The sequence below is a fragment of the Anoplopoma fimbria genome, chromosome 7 (genome assembly GCF_027596085.1).
Source record: "Anoplopoma fimbria isolate UVic2021 breed Golden Eagle Sablefish chromosome 7, Afim_UVic_2022, whole genome shotgun sequence".
NCBI classification, from domain to species: domain Eukaryota; kingdom Metazoa; phylum Chordata; class Actinopteri; order Perciformes; family Anoplopomatidae; genus Anoplopoma; species Anoplopoma fimbria.
Genome location: NC_072455.1, coordinates 13,810,272 through 13,836,780, shown reverse-complemented (window position 1 = coordinate 13,836,780; position 26,509 = coordinate 13,810,272). Strand labels below are relative to the sequence as shown.

Genomic DNA, 26,509 nt, shown 5'->3' with positions numbered 1-26,509 from the left:
AAGAGATAATAATGGCTGCCGTATCACCTACATGTCCACTTATTACAGAGGGTGACTGCATAAGGTAGCCACATTTTACACCACAACAAAGACTGGACACTGTGTGACAAACAATATTTTTTCTTTATTGACATGTATATATGGCATCAGGTTTTTTTTTTAAAGCTTTGCTAGAAAGCTCCACGCAATGTATCACTCAACATGGGGAAATACAAATCAGTTCAATGTGGACATGATTCACATGGATACTAGGGATCAGGATTGAGATTGACAAATTGAGTGTATAGCACAGGAGAATGAACTAGTGGTCAAATGTGGATCAATGATTGGTGTAGATCTGAAGGTGTCATAGTTAGGGACCAATGGGATGAGGCCCTATGTTGAGTGAGACACCTGTCACTTTTAACAGGAAACTGAATGAGGGGGGGAAAGGGGCGTGGTCTTTATGTCTGAGCCAGTAGTGAGTCTCCATCTGAAGCTTCACTTCTGAGGGGGTGTGTGAACTGTGACACACACACCCTCCTCCCCTCCTCTCCTCTCCCCCCACAAGGTTGTAATTGGAGCAGACAGCAGTTGGTCAGGCTGGCATGACTGACAGACAACAACAGTCCAAACAGACCAAACCCAAACGTACACTGAGGAGTCCAGGGAGCTGCATTGGAATTGAAGAAGAAGAAGAAGAAGAAGAAGAAGAAGAAGAAGAAGAAGAAGAAGAAGAAGAAGAAGAAGAAGAAGAAGAAGAAGAACAAAAAAAAAGTTTGAAGGAGTCGATTAAGTAACTGCTTTGAGGAGGGGAGAGCTTTTTGGGGGGGGTTTGGGAGGGCGCCATGAAGAGCCTGGATCTGGTCCTGCTGACATGTTGCTTAGGCAGCCTCTGCACACTGGGAGGTAAGGCACCAGCTGACAAGTCTTCAGTGGTCAGCAGCTCTGTGAGACTGTAGTAACAGTTAGCTAACATCAACATGCTAAAGAGCTCCATGTGTCAAGCCAACATGCTAATGGTTAGCAGGTAATAGTGTCTCGGTTTTAGTGGTGTGCTAGCATGCTAGTATCTGCTAATAAGCACTAAACAGAGAGCTCAGTTTAGGCTTTTGCGAATGCATTTCGTTTTGCAGGTATTTGGTAAATAAATGAAATCAGTAATGTTATTTGAATTGATTCATACCTTGGATACCTGTAGGCTAAATTCTACAACAATGGATCAAATGCATGCCATGATATTTCACTCCAAACCACTACATCAACCTCATAGTAGAGTTAAAGGTCAAGTCAGGGGATCTTTTCATCTGTAAGGATTCATGTCATCAGTCAAAGAAATAACTCCAAAAAGGACATATTATCAGAGACAACCATAAACAATCATTGTTTTTTTTAGTGGCCTCAATTTCTTCAGAGAATTCAATGGCTTTTCATTTGATTTGTAAACCGACCATTGGTGCCTGGACTAGAGCAGTTCACTCAAACCACTCAGAGACAGATGTATTTCATATTGAACTTTATTGCTGTCAGTTTCCATTTTTGAAATCATGTCATATCACCTATCAACAAGTGCACTCACTTGTTTTCAGTTAGAGAAGTTATGGGGCTTTTATCAAAGTGACTTTAAATGACCATTTAAATTTACTCTGTATTTTACTGCCATCAGTTATATTCATGGCAAACATCCTTCACATGCCCAACACTAGGCTTCAGCATGTTCCTACCTCATCCGATCCCGCTGTACTTTAATCGGGTGTATTTACCAAGTCAGCTGAACTGGGCGTAGAGGAGAGAAAATGCTAAATTTGAGCCTTCTACAACCACTTCCCAGCCTCGCCCATCAACAGCCATGCTTGCCTGTGCCTATATCTAATGGGGGGTGCCTTGCTTGGTGATCGTTGTCATTTATTCCTGTCAGGTCAGATCCTGCTGGGGCTTCAGCTATGCCAAAAGTGATGAATGCTGCATCGCCAGAGCTGCTGATTATAAATGTGTCTAACCTTCCAACACCGAGGAGGAAATGGGTTGAAATGGAGCAGGAGTTATGTATAAAAAGGCTGTGGAGTGTAATGATTTGGGTTTGGTACATTCATAGCTTTGCAGGCCTGTTATGAGACACTTCTATAAGTGCTACTTTAAAACAGAGGGATTATGATCTAAGGGGAATTTATAATATGGATTTTGACAGTTTTAATAAATCTTTCATGTGGTAAGCTATGAGTGCAGCAATGTTGAAGGGACAATGTGTAGGATTTGGTGGCATCTTGTGATTTGGTTGCCGATTGCAAGCCACTGAATACCCCTCCACTCACTCCTCCCTTTCCTAGACTGCTGTAATGTGAGCAGCCAAGAGCAAAACCGTTGTAACGCAGTTCACCTCACTCAGAGGACATCCTTACCATAATACCGACTTTAGGAGCATGGTTTTGCCCTCACATGTTGCAGCAGTTTTGAAAGAGTGTTGGAGGACTACTAGGGCCTTCAGGTAATGTAAAACGCTAAAGTCTCTCACCGGAGCCAGTGTTTGGTTTGTCCGTTCTGGGCTACTGTAGATGCATGGCGGTACAACGCGGCAGACTCTGTAAAGAGGACCCACTCTCTATGTAGATATGAAAGGCTCATTTAAAGCTGATCTCGGAACCCATCGGGGCTATATTTCTGGTGTTCCAGTGTAGCCAGTGGATATCTGGGCCAATACTTCCTTTTCTTTGGGCTGCTTGTTGTTTACACTCACAAGTAGCCAGTTTACAAGCTAATTTTAAACCAATACAAAGCTAAATCATTGTCAGACGATAGTATGTGAGTTCAGAGATTGCATTTCAGGCAAAGTGTTTTGCCTCTTCCGCTCTCTTCGTGGACTGTTTACCTGCATTCAACCAAAGCCTGCTTGAACGCGATTGTTTAATACTACACAGACTTCAAATGGAAACCAGAGCATTTCTGATACGAACATTTTGCCTACAGTTTCTGCATATGAATGCAGAATCTATTTCTGCAAATAGATGTTGGCACATTGTTTACTACAAGGAACATTTCTATGGCTTTAATCAAAGATTCTTACATTTTTCCACTGATAAGGGAAAGGACCAATGACACTAAGCAAAAGAACAAAGAAAACACATTTTCCCTGTATTTGGATTGATCGATCGTTTTACCACACCAACCTGCAACCCTTGCAACAAATCAAACTCATCCAACCTTACTCTGTTACTAAGTCACTGTAATCCCTCCACAAGCCGCCGCTCTACTTTTCTCCCTCCCAACTCTTATTTGGATTGTGTCTCAGTTCGCAGTTGATGTGTGTGGTGAGGCAGAAGGTTGGACTCTGTCTAGTTAGGAAGGATATGGAGGATGTTCCATTGATTTCATTGACTACCCGCTAACTTACATTGGCTACAGCTAATCTGGCTCATTCTTGGAAGCATCCACTCACTGCGCCCTCTCGACTCGGCCCCTGAGCTACAGGGTTCTTTTATGTGGTTGCACAACACACCTTGCCTGCCAATCAGTTAGCTTCGTCCTCACTTGTCACCAGCGGAAACTTTGGTTAACAGTGTTTGTGTTCATTTTATGAATTTTAACCTCTGAGAGAGATGGACAATGGTTAATAGAAAATAAAATTGTTTCACAAAAGCAACCATTCCATTACTATTATTGTCTGCTGATGGATATGAACAGCTACCAGTAAGTGAACGATGCAGTGGCAGCCTAATTTGGCTAATGTCTTTCCTGACTTTTGAATTAATAAAGGACATAAGCAATGTATTCCTCATAATCCATTGCTAATGAAATCATACAAGCCCTCTTTCTATTCGTCATACAGGTGCGTCAGAGGTGGAGAAGGCTCTGATGAAGCAGCTCTTTATTGGCTACAACCTGAAGGTGCGGCCAGCATCCAGCCCTGAAGAGAGGGTGGTGGTTCGTGTGGGTATGGTCCTTTCCTCCTTCGTTGGACTGGTAAGGCACGAGACCCTGACACTTACCTTTATATTTACATACGTACATGCACAAGAAGAATGTTAACAAAACAGTGGTATATTGACAGGATATGACAAGAAACAGAGGCTTGTTCCCCCATCTACCAGCTCCACAACTCTAAAAGTTCTAAACATTTCACCTATTCACAAAATATATAAGTAGATAAAAGATAATCTGGCTCGTTACTATACAATATAAAAGGCTTCAAAATAGAAAATTGGATAATAAGTAGCTTTGCTTATGTAAACCTGTGAGAATTAGGATTTTTACATCCTTGTCGCAAATAAAAATGTTGGCATCAGCTTGATAGACCGTTTATGCAAACCTTGGATACGTTGGAAGCCAACGTTTTTGCATTTGGTCAGGGGAAGTGATGTAATATATTGTATGACCATTATTGAATGTTGCGTTCTATAATAACTAGTATGACAAACTAAGTCCACTAAGGGAAAAATAATTGCGAATGGAAGGGGTTGTGGATGGGTCACACAAACACAGGACTTAAACCCAGGAGACCGCTGTTTGTGTCCCATGTATAACCAAAAGTCAACGTTGACTTAAGCCTTGTTATCTAATGTTGTTGCATTTGCTATGAATTGTTACATCAGAAAGTCCGCTAAGGGGGGTTGATACGAAGTTACGCTTGTAACAATATATTTTTAAACATAAACCATGATCTTTTTTCTCAGCTTTTCCATGTAGTTTCTTTGCCTAAACCTAACCAATCGTGTTGTATTGTGCGTTTCTGCAAGCACGATACGAGGATGATATGAAAAGTATTCATGAAACGTATTTTCGTTCTGAAAAATCTACATTTATATTATCCCCTTGGTTTGCAGAACTTTTTTTTCAGGCGACTGATTTGTTTTTTTGGGGGTTCCATGTGACAGTCGAGACACATAATCTCCTGAGTATCTCCTATTTTTTGGGCGTCATTACTGGTACTTATCGCGAAAAACTGTGTTTCTATGCCTCTCAAGTACAGTGGTTGCTTCCTATGCTTAGAACCACCGATAGTTGCACATGAAAAGGATAACAAAACACAGAGTAGAGCTAAAGTTTTAAATTCAAAACAGTGAATATATCTGAGAGCCATCTGCTCGTGGATTTAGCTCTTGCTGTCCTGCTGAGTCAAATGTCACACAGAGTTATGCTACTGATGCGCAGTACTGGATTTCTATTCACCCATGCAGGTAAACAGGGTTTTAGCAGCAGGCACTCACTGGGCTTCTGTCTCAGTGTAACAGTTGTGCAACACTCAAACACACACACATACACACATATCTGGTACCTTTTATCTTTTCATTAATTTCCCCATAGCTCTCTTCTCTGTCGAACTCACCGACACACATATTCACACAGTGTCACATTTACATACACCACTACTGGAAGCACGCTCCTCACACCTCCACTCAAGGTCACGCTCACTCAGGAGAGGAAGTCACATGGGTCCCTTTAAGTTCTGATATGGAACGATCTTGAAAACTGACCCACTTTGATGCTCTGTCCCTCATCTGCCCAGAACTAGTCAGCTGGATAACAGCAGTGTTATTATTAACATCCCCCCCAGAGTTCCCTCCAAACGGTTACAGGAATAATAATCAGAAAGTGATAGGTCAGTGATGAGATGTGTTTGTGTGAGGGAGAGAGAGCGAGAAGGTTCAAGTCAACCTCCCTCTCCCCCTCCCTCCCTGATTCTGTCCCAGCTGTCTCCCTGACATTCCTCCCAGCGTTTAAAATAGCAGGCCCAGCTCAGGGAAGCTCCACCCTCCTGCTCAATAAACAATCACATGCACACATGCGTTTATTCATTGTCTGTAGTGGACATATACTTGAGCTCTGTCTTGGGTGACTATCAGCTGTTTTGTCTGCTGGTTTTCAGCTACTGTCGACAAATAAAGGCTGTATGGGTGAGTTATGTAGCCATAAGTCTTGACGTCATTAGTTCCATAATCATGGTATGATCGTCCAACAGCAGTACTGAAACTATATGTTTACATATGTACCTAGACTGAGCTTGGAAAGGGACATTTGAAAAATTATTATTAGCAAGAGTTAATTGTTTGGTATTGAAAATATCTCACAGTTCTGGTTTACTTCCTGAAACAAATTATAAACAAAACCTTTTGAATAATCCCGAAATGTTTAGCCAAAAGTGGAATTATGGGTAGTCCAGTGAGATGACTATTTAAAGGGACATTGACATTCCATTATTTTAAAACCTATATTCTTAGGCCCCTTTTATACATGAAACCCTTTACATTATTCTGATGGTCTCATGTTTAATTAGGTACCCTGCTCACTTTTACATAAAAAGCCTGACAGTAATGTAGTTTCATTTCTATATCACTTCAATACCATCGGACTGTAAAGGTGCAGCAGCACAAGCTGAAACATGCAGAAAGAGAGAAAGAGATATGTGGGTCTTGTTTCCCCTTCTAAGATCACTGTAATATATTTAATACTTCAATCATCATCTCTTAAGCACTAAATCTTTTTAATACACTAGGAAACACTATAAAATAGACCATTTCAGATTGTTGAGAAAATTCGACCTTGTCACGTCAGATCAGTCTCCAAAAATATTTACCCTTGAAATGTGACTGGACCAGAAGATGTCTGAAAATAATCTGTACAATCAGTTATAATCTGACCAGCACACCCTCTCTGCATTTTCAATTTTCAGCGTTGTAATTTTCTCACAACAAGGTTAATGCATATATGAACATATCGATTTAAAAAAAGAGTCCCAACTTGTTATTCAACGCTAGCATGTCAGACTTTATTAAACGGCCAGCAGAATGTGCTCTAACAACGCTAAACGATGGAATTTATGTGAAAAAGGATCAATGGATTAGTTTGAGAAGTTGGGGCCAGCGCCCCTCATCCTCACGAAGGTCATTAATAACGCATCAAAAGCAACATTAGTACATCAGTGATGTTGCCTGTGAGAGAACAGAAAACACTCAGGAGTTACACTAACCTTGGGCCCTCAATGTCCATCAGAAAAAAAGCTCTTTGCAAACTACATTATCAACCAAATATGCAGCAAGTTTAGTTTCCCTGGAAGTAGATCTCCCTGCAATAGAAAAAGGTGTGTGTGAAATGTTTAATGTAAAACAGAAGTTTGGGAAATTTGGAACTCTGTAGGATTCATGTGCTGCCCTCTCTGTAATTCCAAATGTAAAAATGGAGTAGTAAGTGAATAACCTGGTAATCAGAATGGGCAAAATGATGAGAGTCAGACTGCATTAGAAATCATCACATAACTGCTTGGAAGATGCCATGTTGTCAGAGTGTTGTGTATGTATGAATGTGTGTGAATGATCATTTTTACACTTTTGTTCCAGAACATGAAAAATGAAGAGATGAGCGTCACTGTTGTCATGAATCTGGTAAGTGTGTTTTGTGGCGGTTCAGTTTCTTACTGTGTTCCTGTTGCACTGAGGCTACAAAGTGGAGTTGGTTTATACATTTTACTGGTAAATAACAATCCTTCCCCAACACACAAAGATCACAATGATCTTTCAGCAGTTTGTTGCTTTACTAAAGTGACATTCATGAACGCACATCACTGAAAGTGAATAACTTCTTCACATCAGTTTGACCAACTCAACTGTGACTCCAGTTAAGCTGCAAATAACTTTATTGATGTAAGACCTCCTTCTTTGTTACTCAGTGCCAATACACTTCACAAATTACCAATGGGGAACTCTTGGAGAAGTCCTAATTATGCAAATAGTGTTTTGTTATGCAAGGACAAATGCACAAGGGAATCATCCATGTGGAATCTAATTACAGCAGTGGAGAAATGAAAAATAAACTGATGAAATGACAAATTGGTTACATATGTAAATGTAGATCTCCCTTATGTTATTTTCAGTTTCTCCTCTTGTCCCTCCCCTTTTTGTGTACAAACATTAACACAAACTCTTTTATAAACAGGAATGGACAGACCATCGGTTGTCATGGAAACCCAAGGAGAACGATGGGATTGAGGTGATGCGTATCCCCGCTGGGAAGGTTTGGCTGCCTGACATAGTCCTCATAAATAAGTAAGCACAAGCACTGCACTCCCATTGGCATGAATTAATCAGCTCCAAAGGGTTGAGAGGAGAAGCCACTTGGTCACTTTCCACCTTTTAAATAAAAGACAAATTTGCCCCTAATGGGCATTTAGTGTTTACCTTCACACAAATAATGATGTACCTACTGGTCCCTGTGTGAAAGACATGTAGAATATGATTTTGCAACAATATGACAAATGTCTCGTGAGGGAAAACTTTGGCACAACTTAAATAGTTCCTTTTTTCCTCCACTGACACAGAGGTATGATTATGTTAGTCTATTTATTCAGAGTCAATATACATCATTCCACATTCGGCATTTGTGTCGCGTTTTGCAGTCAGGGTTCTATTAAATAGTTTTATGTATTTAGTCTGTTAGCGTAGATGCTGCAATAGCATCAGTTATATCAGAACTGAAAGGTTTTCTTTCATTGGAAGACGAGCAAAAAGAACGACACTGAAGGTTTTTTCTCCATGGAAAAAAATGTTTTTGCCCTTCTTCCGAAAGGCTTCACAAAGACATTGATTGACAGATGGTCAAAAACCTGCCAAGTATTTTTTTTTTCTCCTACCCTTCACTAAATATTTTCTAATGATGGCTTCTCAGAAGGTTCTGTGTAACAAACCATCTGGCGGGTCGGTTTAGCATTTTGCCAGACCATGCTTGCAACAAAATTAATTTCTGAATGTATTTAAATTAATTTTGTATTTAATTTTGTATGCATTTGAATAGTTATCGACTTATCTTTATTTCTTTTTTTTTTTTTTTCTATTCATCCATCAGAGGTGATTGCGACAATATTCTCTATAGATAATAAGACAAGACAATGTGCGATTATAAGTCATTAAAACAAGTACATCCACAGATGATCTGTTACCATATTGATCGAGAGTCAGCAGCAGATAGTTTGTGGTGTGCAAGCAGCTGCAACCAGTGGACATTAGGTTAAAGACCCAGGTACAGCACAGTACAGTACCTATATATTGGAAAAACTCTATATCACAGCATTAAATTAGAAACTTAAGATAATTAGAGCAGCGAGGGGAGTCTCTTTTTCTTGTGCCCCCGCACACACTCCCATTAACACCGCTGTAAATATCCCCACTGTTCCATTCATCAACACTTTATAGGCAATTAAGCAGCATGGCTCCCTGAAAACTGAGCCGATGGCACACTCAGCTACTTCAGCGCACTTGGAACCACTCACACATACACACAAATATGTACATACACACAAATGCAGAAGCGTGTATACCCTTCTCTGTGTGTATGATCAATGCTGATCGTTTAAGCAGCAGCAGCACCTTCACAGGGACGGGGTTTTAGGAGGACACAAGCTTCTCCTTGTTAATTCACCAGAGCCATAAAAGCCAAACACTGCAGCATGACAGACGGCTAAATCTGTGTCTAATTGACTTGATGTCTTTGTTGTGCATCGTGTTTTGAGCTTGATGGCCAAAACAGCTCTGTTTACATCCAGCATTAGTGCTGCACTAAGAAGTGTCCTGTGAAATGTGCAGAGCTCCTCCATTTCATCCATGCCAATTCAAATGTTTTAGTGGGCTCGTGCAGTACATAAAACTGTATAGAGGCCGTTTGTTACATCTGTGGGTGTTTGCAATCTGGGGAAGGAACTGTGGGTTAACAAAAGGGATAACATGCAAACTCTGAACAGAAACAACCACAACCTCAAGACAGGTTAGAGGTCCATCATGCAGTCCGCCTGAAATGATAATTAATTAGACCCCAGTCTTTGCCATACTGTCATATTTAAGTAGTAAGGCAGTGATTTACAACTATCTAAAGCTGCATGGGATTCTGAAAGTGGCCCTATTATGCTTTTCCACTTTCTCCCTCTTCTTTAGTGTGTTATATATTTTTTTGTACATGTAAAACCTGAAGTCCACTCCTAAAAGGAGTTACCCTCCCCCTCAGAAGCTCCTGAGCTCCTGAAACGGCTCCATTCAATTCTCTCCTTCACTTCTGTAACTTTATGAGGTCATAATGTTACGGAAGTGACGTAAAACTCCTTCCTGCTAGTTTGGCCCTCAAACAACAAAAGAGAGAGACGGAGCTAGAGCTCCAGGAGGTAGAGTTTTTTGAAATGTGAAACGTTGACCAATCACAACAGAGAGGGCTAGCTGACCAATCAGAGCAGACTTTGCTTTCTGGAAGGAGGAGCAAGTGCTACAACGGAGCGTTTCAGAGAGAGGGTGAGAAGAGGTGCTGCAGGACAGCCAGGAGGAGAACATGTTGTAAGTGTAACTGGAGATAAAAATATGCACCCGGAAAATAGCACGATAGGGCCTGTTTAAAAGATGTTTCAACTGCAATCCTATTCTGACAGTAACGTACAGCTATAAGAGAAGAAAAGTTTTGAATAATCTTTCCCTTCTGTTTTCAGTAATGACGGGGTGTTTGATGTGGCACTCTATGTCCACGTCCAGGCTTATAGTAACGGCAGAGTAACCTGGACTCCCCCTGCTCTCTACTGCAGCTCTTGTGGAGTTAAGGTGAATATCAACACATACACAAACATAAACTTAAACTTGGAGACACTGGGCCCCATGCATGATTTGATCTTTAATTGTGCGTGCATACAGTTTTAGAACTTTTGTGGCACTAATTACCACTTGCGTCCTTATAAAGTATGATTCATTCTAGCTTTAATGAAACTACACCAATATGTCGCACACACAGTCACACACACAAACACCTGATCCAATAATTCGTTATGACACCGCAGATCATATATTAGGATTCTTCACACTATATAAAGTAGTACGAAGCGGCAATGGCTTATTTGCTTCCGCTCCATGCTTTGAGAAGGGAGAAGAGTTTATTTAAAGATGGAGCAGATTTGTTTGCTGAGAGTGACGAGTGACTCATAAGCCGTTTTCGATTACCGAGGCAAATTGCCTGGCATCCAATTTAAGATCAAACGCAGTTCATCACATACTCAGGTGGGTAAGAACAGATTTGGCCGTTAGCTCACGTCTCATGAATGCCACGTAGGATTTTCTTATTTTCCCCTTAATACTTTTTGCAGGAACAAACATAAGAGAAAAAATAAGAAATCGTTCATGTATAAGACTCAATGTTCTCCTTCTATTCTCATACTTTTCCATTCTAATCCCTGTGTGGTTCTGTCTAGGTAACCTATTTCCCGTTCGACTGGCAGAACTGCACCATGCAATTCCGCTCCTACACGTACGACTTTACAGAGATCGATGTGCAGTATGCACTGGACTCAAAAGGCAAGGAGATCAGAGAGATCCAACTGGACGAATCTTACACTGGTGAGAATTTGGCTTGGAACACATGGATGGATGGATTGTTGCGAAGATTATTGGATGGAACAGTGAAGGGTATGGGAGCCTTTTAGGAAGCAAGGGTATAGTTTGATGACACATTAAGTGAGGGGTTGGTATATTCCCTTGCATGATACAGTGAATGACTTCTCCACTCTTTTCTTAATTCCCCCCCCATCAGGCACTTTTGCTTCTGGCTAATATCTGAACCATAGCCACTGGAGTGTTTTTATATATTTGACTGTGTTTGCATTTTTTTTGTTTGGACCCTTTTGTGGTATGCAGATTTGCTGCTGTAATTTTGCTGATCTAAATTGTTGAAGTGTGAATGTTTCACCAGAGGGTGGCGAGTGGATAATAGTCCACAAGCCGTGCAGGAAAAACATGAACGATGATCTATACGAGGACATGACCTTCTACCTCATCATAGAGAGGAAGCCCCTGTACTACGTCCTCAACATCATCCTCCCCTGCATCCTCATCACCGTCATCGCCATCTTTAACTTCTACCTGCCACCTGACGCAGGTAGATAACAATACAAACAATGCACACAGTTTCCACTTTGATTTAGCTTTGCTAAGGAATATTTGCCTCATCATCACTCTCTAAAACTGCTTATAGCATCTCCTAATTGTGTTTGTGTGGTCTGGTTGAATTGGGCAATCACACATTTGTCCAATTACTGTCACAAAGCGATTCCGCTACAGATTAGTTAGTTGTTTCCCGTAGAGCACTGCTGAATCAATAAACTCTAAAACAAAATAGTAGCAATCAGCTTTAAGACTGTACTTTGGCCTAATAGACTTTGCATTCATTGGCTAATCAGTCTTTTGGTGTTTGAATGACAAATGTTAAACTGGCTAGAACATACATTAGAGTTGTGGACTAATTGCTGACAATACACAGATACTCTGGCTGTCAAAGGGAGGCAGAAAATGGCCCAGAGGCCGAGCGGTGCAGCTCCTTAGCCCTTATATACCCCCAGGTCCACAGACGTACCAGCCAATTGCACTAGTGGAGGATCACAGAACCAGAGGAGCAACACAGGCCATTTCATCATGCAGTGTGGCTCCAATAAGAACCTGCTGAACCCTTCACGCACACACTGCATAAAGTGAAATGACTAATTTATGCTCATAGAGGCATATAGAAACCATATAGCTTATATGTAGGTATAGGGAAATGATCCAAAGTGACATCACAAAGAGTTTACATTCTACAATTTCAAGCTGATTCTAATACTGTTTACATATTATCTTAGATGTCGCTCCATTATAAGCGCTCAAAATAAATGAATGTATTTAAATAAAAGGTATTAAAGCATTCTCCATCTGAAACCGCATTTAGATCATTACGTGGGAAGATGGATATCATGTGGAATCAACAGTTAACAGAACAAAAAGCTGCCTCCTCATCCTGCCTCTGTCTTTTTTTTTCTTACAATGTACTCCCAAGAGATCATCTGTCAACCAAAACTTTGGCATTTTGAATTTTTGTGAGGGAAATGCCACTGTTCTGACAGTTACTCAGTGTGGGAGCATGCCCTACTGCACATCAGTTTCTCATTACCCACCAACTCCAACCAATCTGTGGTAAACACAATTTGTAAGTGACCACTGAATACATCTGGGAGGCCTGGCTTTATTGCTCTATTAGCCTCACTTAGAATGGGAGATGAATTTTCTATTAGAGTCATTACTGGTGAAATACGTGGACCAGCTGCGGCTAAAACAGTACATCAGGTGAAGGAGGAGCAAACCATGTCCTGGTGAAACTAGAAAGGAACATGCTGTAATTGTAAAATAAGAGTCAAAACCATTAGCAGCCAAGTCCCCAGGAAACAAAGTAGGCTTACGTTTTTGCAAACCACTGATCCATGGGACGTTGATGTGTTGTCCTAATGCGTAAGAAAGTCGGCTTACGCTAGTTACGTTGTTACGCATGTTATGTTAAGTTTATTATTGTTTTACAAGTGTGATATGAGGCTGATATGAATCATATTAATGAAACTTATTTTTTGGTTTAGAAATGGCATTTAACATATCCCGTGGCTTGCAGAAGCGTACAATGCCCAAAAGAAATTCTGGCGACTGGGTTGCAATTAGAGCCATTGGTGGTAAACAGCATGGGGCCGCTATGTAAGATCTTCTCCATATAGTTAGTATCATATTCATTCATATATTCATTTTTTTTTCCCAACCAGGAGAGAAGATGGGTTTGTCAATCAACGTGTTGCTCACCCTCACTGTGTTCCTGCTGCTGCTGGCGGATAAGATCCCAGAGACCTCACTGGGCGTCCCGATCATTGTCAACTACATCATGTTCACCATGATCCTGGTCACATTCTCTGTCATCCTCAGCGTGGTCGTCCTAAACCTGCACCACCGCTCACCCAACACCCACTCGATGCCCATGTGGGTCCGTAAGGTGAGGTTCCGGTTTTGGGTTCGCCCTTCCTTTCCATAAAGAGACCATCAATTCTTTATTATATATGCTTATTATACAATGTCAAATTTAAAAGACTTCGTCACCTAACTATATTCAACATGCAACTAAGACTTGTCATTAATAGAAATAAGACTTGAATACATGAATACACTCAAGGTATTCCAACTGATTTATAGCACGAGTGCAATCTAATGCAACCATGTACACATTTAATTGTCTTGTAGGCACCTGCTTATGAACGCGTAAGCATGTGATGTCATGACAATGTGCTCATAATGAAAATGAAAAAGTGAAACTACCCAAAACATTTTAAATAAATGAAATTTAAGCACAACATCCATTATGTGTGCAAACAACGCCTCCATCAATGTAGTAAATTGGGGCCTTTAATTAATAAATGTAATATTAATTATTATGATAATTCGGAGGTGTAGGCAATAGAAGTTTCAGTCCAGGCAGTATTAAGTCACCAGTCCTCAACAACCTAATTGTCATGTTATACCATTAACCCCCATCAGTGGCTGTTGCCCTCGATGTACATTATGGGAAGCTAATTACAGGCCTGAGCAGCAGCTCTACACTTTGCTCCAAGTTCTGTCACGCTTTCAGGGAAGGCTCACCTCCGAAAGGCTTAAACACAGGTGATTCACATGGTTTAATGGAACTAAACAGCTTGGTACTGGATTGATGGGAGAAAAGAACATAACATGTTCTGCCTCTTTTCACTCCTACTCCTCGTACGATCAGTGCAATGAAATGTGGAAAAAGATTTGTACACAGAACAGACATTTTATGAATGGTCAGGTATGTGTGTATCTTGTTCTTGATCCCGGAACTCAATTTAATACAATGCAAAATGTGAAAAGGTGAGAACAAGCAACAAGTAAGAGGTAATGTGCACACTTGAATGTATACTATTAGCTTCACAGCAGTTTATGGAATTTCTGTGATGAATTACAAGATCCAACCTAGAAAAGTGCACTGAGCAGAGTGCAGATCTCTGCCAAGTGTGTCCGCAACGACCACTGCTTTCATTTTTGATTGAAAGAAATACAAATCACAATTTGCTACCCCCTCGGTCTAGACTGCAAGTGTATCAGATGGGTTTTTCACTAACGCGTCTCATCCATGCAGCTGTCTTGCGTCCTAGCTGCGATAAATCCATATTTTTTAAACAATACGTGCAAGGTTGATGCCCAACAAAAAGGCATTGTATATATAGTATATATATTTATCAAAATTTTGCAACCTGGGCAGAGCAAAGTGTGCTGTATATGGACAGAGCACTGGTTTAAAATTCCACAGACTTTATCTTCACTTTTTCCTAGAAGCTAGGAAGCAGGACACCAGAACTTTTGAGGTATTTTTGCAGTGTTTATTTGTGGGAAAACTTTAACCTAAACTGTAAATTTACTGCAGCTAGACAACTTCACTGCTCATCTTTTCTTCAGCTCCAATTGCCTACAGCTATCTGCCATGAGCACAGCCACGTCTTCCTCTCATGCTCAACCACACACTTGCTACGCACATTTGACCGGCCTAAGGGCGCAAATTTGACCAGGAACAATTTCTTATCTTTAACAAAAACAAGGGTCCAATTTGAAGCAGGTGTTGATCACTAAGAGAAGTAAGTAGTCAGCAGTCAGTGAGTGTATAAAACGACCCTATTTTTTTTTATTGTTTATCAATGCAACCATGAGAGGTCCTTGAGCATACAGTCATAAATGATCACAAGAAATATTAGGCGGATAAGTCTTGTAGTATAAGATATTATCTGTGGACAGACATACAGATGCACACTCACACAAACACAAACAGACACGACTGGACACTTAAACCCCCACCAGGCTTGCGTCTGCTCTCCTCTTCTCTTAGATTTATTTTATTAAAAGTATTATACTTTACTGGCATCTCTTAAAAGCTGGTCACGCAAAAATCTAAAGATGTGTTGTGATATTTTTTTCATTTCACCACCTCACAGCCCTTATCGAGGGAACAGCAGGAAGCCAGAGAGGTTGATATCCCCCCGATGTAGAAAGGGCAAATCTTGTTTCAGGAAATATTTTGGTGTTAATAATAAGATAAGATAATCCTTTATTAGTCACACAGCGAGGAAATTTACAGGATTACAGCAGCAGAGTGGATAGTGCAAACAAGAGACATAAGTAAAAAAAAAAAACACGATCAAAACAAGTATAATAAATAAGTAATCGCACAGTAATGAACATAAATAAGTTTACAAAGAAAGAAAAATATCTCCCCTTTTCAGCTGTAGAATCACAGTAAAGGACGAATTCAAGTGACCAACCTTAACTGTTTTGTAACTGTTAGTACTTTACATATTGATCATTTATATACGAGATAACACCCACCCACTTATTAATTAGCACGGTCGTCTATACCGCTAAACCTGAAGTGATAGACTCCTCTCACAGGTGCCTGTAGTGGGGTTGTGGGCATTGCCGATGTTGATATAGACCCATTTGAAAAAAATGACTTTTGTAAGTGTGTCAAATCCTCCTTCTGCACAATCACCAGCCGTTGTTTTAATACAAGGTCTTTGTAGATGAAGTGGAGCCCTCCAGAGTGAAGTTTTCTTTCTTATAGTCAGTTAGTAGTAGTTGTTGACCAGTAGTGGGACAGTCCAATTTAAATTATGCAGAGTATCCTTCAAAAATATCTATACAAGTGTAACCATGCTAGCATTGTATAACACCATGTCTATGAGCTCCCTCGGTGTGGCTGCTCTTTGTTGCTGTGTTAATGTCACTATGTGTGACTCACTGCTCTGCTGTCCCACACAGAGAGAGCAGTCTGTGGGAAATACAACAGGTGTCGCAGTATACTGGGAAACGGGAGGATAGAAAGGAAGGTCACATAAGAACATGGGCATATTTGATTCTGAATGATGGCGAAGTCATGCTCTTTCTTTGAAACTACAATGCAAGTCATTGAAGCTACAGTACAGTATGATCCTTGCCAGTGAGCGATTTATTGACATCCATCTGTCGATACAGGCTAGCCAAGAGTTATTCCAAAAGAAGTTTATCCAATCACTTCAAAGTGTAGATAAAAGAGCCATTAACAGAGCCAAACAGCATTTATGATATTGATCAAAACTAACATTTGGCCTGATGGTTTGCTGTTTTATCTTATTCCATTGAAAAGCAACTCCAAGTCTGACAGCCAGGGAGTACTCGGGTTATAGCAAACATTTATCTCTGTTTTAATAACACCCATCTGGGAGCTGCCCAGTACAACTGAAGTAAAGCTAGGTCTTAACTGAAGAGCTCCACTGGAGGATCCAGAGTTTATATTTTCTTTTCTCAAAGACACCTTGAGGGTAGACGTTGAAGAATTGGAAAGCATTAACAATTTGGTTTCCTCACCCACATCATTCAGCAGCAACTGTTCTCAAAGGTTATCTCACTGCTAAATTCAACATTTTAACACAGGGCAAGAACATTCCAGCTGCCCGATAAATCACAAAACAGGAATCCAAACAAATCAAATTTTATAACCAGACAAGACAATGGAAAGTTGAAAGTAGAGTTAAGTAACACGTCAAATCAGAAGAAGGTGAAGCGCTAAGAAACTGATTGTATTGGGAATGTTGAGCCAACTCTCTTTCTCCGTAGATCTTCATCCACCTGCTGCCTCCTTACCTGTGCATGCTAAGGCCAAAAGCAGAGACCCCGCTGTCCCTGGAGACCATTCCCCGTCGAGAGAAGAAGGTGTACAACATCAGCAAGGTGGCAGATGAATACTTCATCCGCAAGCCCGACTCCTCCATCTTGTTCCCTAAGCCCAACAGGTGAGACCAGAACCTGCTCTAGAATCTCAAGTGTATGTGTTAGTGGTTGTGCATGTGATTGGGCTTTGGTATTTTTTTGGGTCAGCATTTTTTGTGAATACCGTTGTGTATGTTCACAAATAAGCAAATTTTAGCCTCTACACGGCTCTCAACATGGCACCAACTAAGCTGGTGGCTCGCAGCAAACGGTGCTAACAGTGCTAACAACTGTGAAGGTGCAGACAGAACTAACAGTGTTTACCTAAGGGGGAACTGGAGGCTTCCATGACGAGGCCTTCTCTCATGAAGGCCTCGTTGGCAGTAACTGACCTTTGAGCACAGTGCAGACCGGTGGACATGAGCTAGCTGCTGGGGCACACTCGCAATGCACTAAAAGCATGCACGGGTGGCCCGGCTATGTAAACAAAGCACAGAGAAGCTTGGATTACAACACACAAAGATGGAGAGTGACATTCTCGGCTCAGGTAGATATTACGACACTATATCTTTACATAGTAAATAGATGTTTGCTGCTTTAATAATGCTCTGTATAGCGGATATATAGTACCTTTTTATATATTTAAAATAACTCAACTCTAGAGTATATTGACTTTTTAGTTGTTGATGTACATGATGACAATTCTACCTAGCTGACCTGTTTGCCAAGACCAAGACAGACGTACACACAATTTTTACGGCTACTTCGACGCTCGGACGATGTTAGATTGGCAGTTGAGACAGGGTCCTTTTTTAAATAGCCGATTAATCGGGGCTACACCTGAATGCCATTAAATGTAGTTTACAAATTCTAATACTGAAACTACCTTTCCATAAGTAATAGATACATATCGGTATTGATGTGAACTGGCAAATTTCTAAGATGTGTCATTGTTTACACAAAGGTCTTCCAAGTATAGAGCCATTCTTTTTCTTTGCTTTTTTTGTTTAAGAGGACTTTAAGGCATGACCTCCTCATGACCTCATGATGCAAGAGCATCACACCTACAAGCTTTAATTTCAAAGCTTATATCCACTTGTAATGCATAGTTCATATCTCGATCTCTGATCATGCGTTGTATGCAAAAGGGGAGACTTTGTGCAGTAGAATGATACATTTTTTTGATATCACTGTAAAATGAAATTTGCGCATTAATTTATGGTTTAGGAGTTCACATTAAAGTCTGTGTAGGAGGTTATCTCTGAAGTCAGCTGGCCAGCATTTCCTGTTTTCTGAAAGCTTGCATTTTTCAAATGAAATCCAGCTCTCAGTCTTCATTAATAAACATTACCAGGCACAGCAGTAACCTCAGATATGGAAAGACAGGAGTTTTAGTACAATTCCTTACTTCCTACCTGTATTTCAGTTGTTGTTTAGATTAAGAAATCATGATGCACAAAGAGCACTAGGTTTAAGGTTGAACTGAGGTCTGTGTGCAAGCACACTTGGACATCTCCTCAAAAGTCGCATATCATAGGTCCTGTGTGCAAATATCACAGTGTCATTTTTATATGCTTGCATTAAAGGCTGCACTTACTGCCAAAATTTAGGCTGCCAAATAAAATGATCTTCCTTTTTGAAGCAGTTGGAAAGTAAGTGAGCTCTTAACTCTTTGGTTTACAATGTGAGAGGGGTTTGCACCAGGACAGTGCTTGGATAAAAAATGAGGGAGTATCATGCTAAATATACTAGTAGTGTATATATATATATATATATATATAAAAGGTCCAATGTTTCAGATCCGGCCGTGATTTAGAACATAAACAAAAATGAACTCAAATCGACTGCATGTGAGGAGGTTACAGTGTTGAAGTTATGCCAGAGATGTCTCTGCATTGTGTTGCATAGATAGTCTACGGAAATGACCATTCTATAACAGCTAGTCCCGTCAGGTAATACCACTTGTTCCTCAAGGGGTGATAGTGAGTCACTGTAACGTCCAGTCTGTTCTCTCTCCAACATGAGAGGATGAGGAAGATGAGCTGCACCGAGGGTTTATCAGTCACGTTGAAGGTACGGGGTCTGTGTACGTTTTTGTTGTTCATTAGATTCAATTCAAAATGGCAGAAACCAGAAAATTACTTGTATTTTCTTTTCATCCTCCCGGCAGTCCCCCCGGGTCAGACCCCTGCTACTGGTGTTTGTGCTGGTTGAATTTGTGTTGCCACAGCTAACCGCTAACTGAAGGTCAGTCTTCAAACAGCTGGCTTCTTCCTGGCAGATTAGTATCGAGGTGGCAGGGAGGACCATAGATAATCTGCCATAGATTTAATCCAATAAACAAACTATCAAAATGTTCACCAACTCTCACAAGCCCTCTATCAGTCTAGTCTCTTTCCTGGTACACTGGTAATGGCTGACCTTGCTCAGGTGAATTTGGCAGAACGAGGAACTGTACTTCCTGGAAATCAGCAACTATGTGGCATCCTTCACTATTCCGCCTCCCTGTTGCTCTATTAATATGAAAAAAACAATCTTCCTGACAGTCTGTAGCTGTCTCTCCCTCTCTTTCCTTCACCTCCTGTGAGAAGTGAAATATGTCTAGAGGGAAAGACGGGAGGCGGCAGAGAATCGCTGCTAAAATAATAATGACCCCGCACAAATCGACTCTGACACATCAGAGCGGGACGCTGTGTGTCTAGGTGAGAGGACTGGTGACGGAAGGGGGGGGGGGCTCTATTAGAGCAATGTGATGAGACAGCAGTATCTCTCTTGAGCTCACACACATTCACACACTCCTTCTTAATTGGGTTTAGTGCATGTCTTGGCACCAGACGCAGACAGTTTTAGTTGAATTAGTCTCCTGAATAGTCATTTACTTCTCGCTGATGAAGTGCTACTTTGAGCTACGCAGGAGAAAAAGTGAGGAGGGGTTAAAAGGCCAAGTTGTGGCTCTCTCTTCCTCCTCCTCTTATCGCGCTCTCTCTCTCCATCTGATGAGGCTCCACCTCTCTTAGGTCACAGCCTCTTCACCTGCCACACTCACAGCAGCAGCGGCGATGGCAGCGCTGCATTGTAAACCACTGAACTGCTGCACTGAATACCAAGCAGCTCTCTACTCGGCCTAGTCTGTCGGGTTACACTCCTCTTTGAATGTTTTCTAGTCAGAGAGATAGTGCCCCACTGCCCTCTGGTGGTGTGCTGCCAGGCCTGCAACTCATTTTAGTTCTTTTTTATTTTTTTTAATAGGATCTCGAAAATGTGAAGTGTTTAATATTTGAGGTGTTTCATAAGAAAACAGATGTTTGAAAAAGGCGGCTGTTTTCCAGGGAGAATAATGTTAATTTGAGTGTTATCTGTTTGGACAAAGTCGTGGCAAGGACCAAGAGTAGATGAGTTCTAGTGACTTGGTTAAAGGGGAATACTGCTCAAAATAACAATGGAACAATATTTATAGTTTAATATTGTTAAATACGACTTTCACAAACATTATGTGCAGGTTCACAAGTAATGCCTAATAACTGAGCGTGTATTTTTTGTGCGCATAGGACCCATGTTTTTGTGTATTTCTACTCTAATTTTCATTACATTTATTTCATTTCTTATGGTCTTATTTTTGACCCTCAATTCTATGTATCATAATAACATTCGTAAAGTAGAAAATATGTCCGAAATGCCTAGCATCACATGCAGTTAGACAGGCTTTTAACATTCCAATAGCTAACCTTAACTGGAAGAAAAAATGAAGATGATCTATAAAATCATTACCTGAACCTTTCAATGGTAACATATCACAGGCCAACTTCAAGTCCAATTTTCTGTTTTTGTTTTAAGATTTGACAGTCAGAGTATAGAGAGAGAGAGAGAGAGAGAGACAGGAAACATGTGACATGAGACGGAGACAAAATAAACTAAACCAACTAAAATAATAAGCCACAATTATCCTTTAGGTTCAGAGGCAATTTATTTTCTCAACCAAGCATCTTAGCTGTGAAGTCCTGCACAGAGAGTCGTGCTGTATCACTACTTAAACTTATTGAGTATTGGAGATGTGTCCGACGCTCTACTGGAGACAACCAATGCAAATCCATGCGTCATTTCTCAAGGACGCTGTTTATGATTATCTGTTTAAATTCAGCAGGGAGAATCCGAGCAGAAAAGGATAATGAGTCATGCTTTTGAGTTGCTTTAGCAGCTGTATGTTAAAGCAAAACTACAAACATTTTGACAAAAGAAATAACGCATCTGTGCTTCTGAAAATGAAAAAGTTGTGTTCATAAGCAATCAATTGCCCTTCTGCCTATTTCAATTTACTCCGTTGTTTAGCTGCTACAGCCTTCCTTGGTCTGTTATGACCGGTAGCTAAGATAATGTTCTTTGTTATGATTTTAATATAGAACGAAAACAACGTTGGCCTACTGTTAGACCTGTCGTGTGAAACGTTGTGAGTGACAGCAGAGTTACGACGACACCCACAGCAACCGCTGGCACGTCATCGCAGCTGACGGTGGGTTACCGAGGGCAACCAGTAAACACAGCAGCATGCACATACACACATTGGCACTCGGAGGGTTTTCTCAGCCAGATCTGCCCAGTCAGCAGATGCAGAGCGGTGACTCCCACACTGGCAGAGCGAGCCCGGGGAGCTCCTCTGACCTTCTCTTTATTCCTCTCTGAATGACAGCGGAGTTAACGTGCAGCCTGTCTCATAAACGTTTTACTATTTTACAGCTTTTAACTAGTCTGGACCGACATCTGCTCCCACGTTGCTACATCCTGCAAGCCTGTGTGTGTTTGTTCACTTTGGATGGCGACACTTTATGTGCACTCACTACATTTCTCCTTTCTGTTCTATCAAATGTTGTGTATTGTGGATGTTTTTCCTTTGACATGAATGCTTGTTTGTGTCGTGGTTTAGGTTTCATCCGGAGGGGATGATTACAGATCTGAGAAAGTTCATTGACGGCCCCAGTAGCTACCTCACACTCCCTGACGAGCTCAAGTCAGCCATAGGGGCCATCACATATATCGCTGAGGCTCTGCAGGCCGAGAAGGACTACGAGGCTGTAAGTCTGTGTTAGCTGCAATGCTCTACAAACTTTTTTTCTCACTTTTATTCATTCTGTTTCTTGGTTCTTTGGTTTCTGAACTCTTCCCTTTTTTCTTTTTGTCCCCTTTGTCTCCTCCCACCCTCCACACCACTCCTTGTATCCACTCGCTCACTTCCCATCCTCTCCTTCTTCCTCCTCCCCTTCTGTTTAATGTCCTCCCTTTCATCCATCCATCCATCCATCCATTCTTGTCCAGCTGAAAGAGGACTGGCAGTATGTGGCCATGGTGGTGGACCGCATGTTCCTCTGGATCTTCGTCGTCTTCACCACTGTGGGCACCTTGGCCATCTTTGCTGATGCTAGCTTCAACCACACACCCACCGACCCCTTCAAAGCCCCCTGAAGCAGTGGGACATTTGTTCTTCCTAAACTATACCCATCCTGATTCATCCCCTCAACAAATAGGGAGGAGAAATCACTGTATTAAACTGCCAAATGATTCCTTAGATGTAGTTCAACATCAGCCAATAATTTAGAATATACCTCACATGTTCAAATCTGTCATCAAGCACTGCCAATCTATTTTACTTTCTCTGACTGGCAACCCCTAGATGTACATTTGCCTTTAGTGTAGACATGATCAAGTGTTGAAATAAATAATTCTTGGCAGTATGGAATGCAAAATCTGTGATTTGCAACGTATACGTTTTGGAGCCGTAAAGTACTGTTCCACCAGTTCTTGACCCTTAGCTGCATGTATCTTTCTGTATCTACTCTTAGAGGATGAGACGTTGTTTGACCAGCTGAGGTTTGTCATTTTATGCTTTCAAGAATTCCTGCATGGTTTTGTCCGAAATCAATATCAATTTGCAACAGGCAGCAACCTCCGGTTCTGAGAAATAAATGTGGAAGTGCCTTAAACCTGCTTCTTTTTAATGGCCATCAAGTTGCATACAGAAGTCTGACGGAATATAAGTTTATGAGAAAATGACTCTACTTCCCACTGAATTTATTACCTCAGTAAACATTGTAAACATGAGTTTATGATCTCAATCCCTAGTTTCAAATCTTCTTCAATACAGCTTGATGTTCATTTAGTAAATTATGGTCCCATTTAGAGCTGGATATGCTTTAGGGCGTGGCTACCATGTGATTGACAGGTCAACACAGCCAAAATGCCGAACTCGATGTTTCAAAACCGCAGTCCACAAACCATTGGGTGACATCATGGTGACTGTGTCCACTTTTGGTATACAGCCTATGAGTTGCACGCAAATTCATATGAACATCCTGAGGTTTGCATAATAACTATAGCATTAATCATATGGACATGTCTTGCTGCCAAGAAATATTTGGACTTATGTCTTGACATCAATCATTTATTAAACCAAATCAAATCTGCATTTTCTGTTCAAGGGCATTGATACTTTCATGAAATATACCAACCAAGTCAATGTTAGCGTACCTGCCATGTGTGTAAATCTAAGCTAATAGTGTTGTGTTTTGTGTGTATTAGCTACAGGAGGAATCTAGGTCTGAGTGTGGATCCAGAGTTGGATATTCATATGTGGTGTTCACACATAAACACCAAGACAAATCAGATGCTATAATGAGCAAGCTGTATGCCTTTCATTTTCCTCTGTCAGACTGTGCTGGAGTGTGGCACATGCTTTGTGGATATTTCTGCAGCCATAATAATCCTCTTTGTATTTATGGCACCAGTGTATGTGTGCGTTTGCATGGAGGCTATTCTGATGTTGAAGTGTGTAGCAGCATGCCACCTCAGTTCACCAGCTGCACCAATACCTTGTGGAATTCCCATTATATAGGAGACCTGCGCCTCTTAATGTCTCGCTTTCTCACAGACACGTACAGCACACGGCCTTTTCTTCCCACATGAAACAAACACGGACCTGCCCTTTTTAATCTATTTTTTTCTCATTTTGTGTCTGTTTTTTAAAAATAAAGATCTGAAGGGAAGATATCAAAGGCTACATCTGTTGTCACAATGCTGCCGTGAGAGTTGCGACGGTTTTCTCGTCACCTGCCTGCTCTGCTATTAATAATCCTACACAAACACACACACACACACACACACACACACACACACACTGGTAGTGGTTACCGGACACTGCTGCATGGGCTTCCCTGATATTTCTATGTGTGTAAATACACTCATGCATATATGCAGTGTGAGCGGAAAAATGCTAAGGATGAAAGTCTGCAGGCACTCTCGGCAGCTCTGCAGCTCTGCCGACAGTGCTGATTGAGCCTCAATAATCTAGACCTAGCAGCATTAGCGGCGCGCATTGAATTGCATTTAAATTGCATTTAAATTGCAATTCTATCTCCTATCTAGCACTTTGACCTTGCATGAGTCTGTAGCATTGAGAAGACGGGCTGTTCAACAGATAGACAAAAACACACATTGTTCATTCTGAACGATGTATTTATACTAACATCATTTTCTGATTTATTACCTTTTGGTCTGAAAATCCTGACCAGTATTCAGGAGAGAGGATAGTATGACCTCAGATGCAACAGAAGGAGAAACAAAGAGGTTGTGCAAAGAAGGTAAGTTTTCTCTTACCTTGTGTAACAGACAAAATAACTTTCACGACCCTCGAAATACAGACATTACCTTCGTAAAAACCAACATGAGGCATCCAAGAAGCAGCAGAGCCAGAGCTCATTCTCAGGCCTTCACCTTATCGATCACAACACTTGTAGTCTTCATGTCTCAGAACTCCCCTCACCATTTCTATGGCAACAACATCATCTCTATTTTTAAATTGTATTTGACATGCTTATCTTTCCTTGCCTCAAGCTCACCTCAAACTCAATACCAAGCAAGACTGAGGTGCTCTTTCTCAGCTCAAACTCATGAACCCAATAGGACCTCTTTATAACTATTGACAACAGCTCTGAATTCTGAACTCTACTTTGGCAACTTAATCCTGGAGGTTTTCTCTTCTCAGCGTCCGTGGATCCAAGTCTTTCAGCATCCTATATATAAATTCCAGTAAATATATTTGCTATAATGGCTAAGAGACATATTAGGTCACACCATGTCAGCTTTACTCTGCTGAATTATGTCTCTTATGCTCTAGCACCTGCAATTTCTTCATCTCTCTCTTTTTTTCTACCACTATTCTGATATCAATAGAATAATATCAGGGCTGTGGATCTGATCCCTGTTCTTACTATTGTAATGTATTAATATCTCTTGTAATTTTAAGACTTTGTTCTTACCCCAAATACCTGTTACTTAAAGTGACATTACAGCACATAGTCTGGACCGGAGTTGGTCCATTCTTTGTGCTGCTTTCAGAACATTCATCTACGTGTCCCAGGTTCAGATTCAAGGGACATTATCATAATCATTGCTTTTCCTTATCCCCATTGCACCCTCTCTATGCATTTTGCTGTCTGCCACAGTGTCTTTTTGGAAATCTTAAAAACTTCTACACATAGTGACTTTAATTCATTGAGCATTTATTTTTTCCTGGAAACTTAATAGGGCTGGGTTTCGTAAAAAAACGAGGAATAATGTCTATCAAAACTTCAGTCAAACAAAACCTGCATTCAATCCTTTTTGAACCCAGATCTAGAAAACATTACTATATGTATGGTTTTGCTTGCAGACAAATTGCTGCAAGCGTTCTTCACTTTAATGCAACGTGTGATTGGCCCACTACCACAGCTACAACCCATTTGGTCTGTGACGTCGTCATGGGCCGGTGTATTTGACTGGAGTTGGCAGTTCTGTATGCTACCAAAACGTTCAAAATTATGGCTAAGCTACCACAGTACACACCGGTGGCGTCTGATAACAATTAATATCGTGGTGGTGACATTTTATGCAAATAAATAATAATAATAATAATAATAATCAATCCTTTATTAGTCCCACAATATGGCTAAGCTACCACAGTACACACC

At 40.9% G+C, this 26,509-nt stretch overlaps 1 protein-coding gene across 1 annotated transcript; it reads left to right on the top strand.

Moving 5' to 3' along the window:
- Nucleotides 1–827: 827 nt before the first annotated feature.
- chrnb1 (cholinergic receptor, nicotinic, beta 1 (muscle)) lies at nt 828–23,131 on the top strand. Its single transcript, XM_054601708.1, has 11 exons — nt 828–888; nt 3,803–3,936; nt 7,308–7,352; nt 7,903–8,012; nt 10,430–10,538; nt 11,180–11,324; nt 11,677–11,862; nt 13,541–13,764; nt 17,424–17,599; nt 22,435–22,582; nt 22,824–23,131. The coding sequence occupies exons 1-11, from the start codon at nt 828–830 to the stop codon at nt 22,968–22,970; spliced, it is 1,485 nt and encodes a 494-aa protein (XP_054457683.1). The 3' UTR covers nt 22,971–23,131.
- The last annotated feature ends 3,378 nt before the right edge of the window (nt 23,132–26,509 follow it).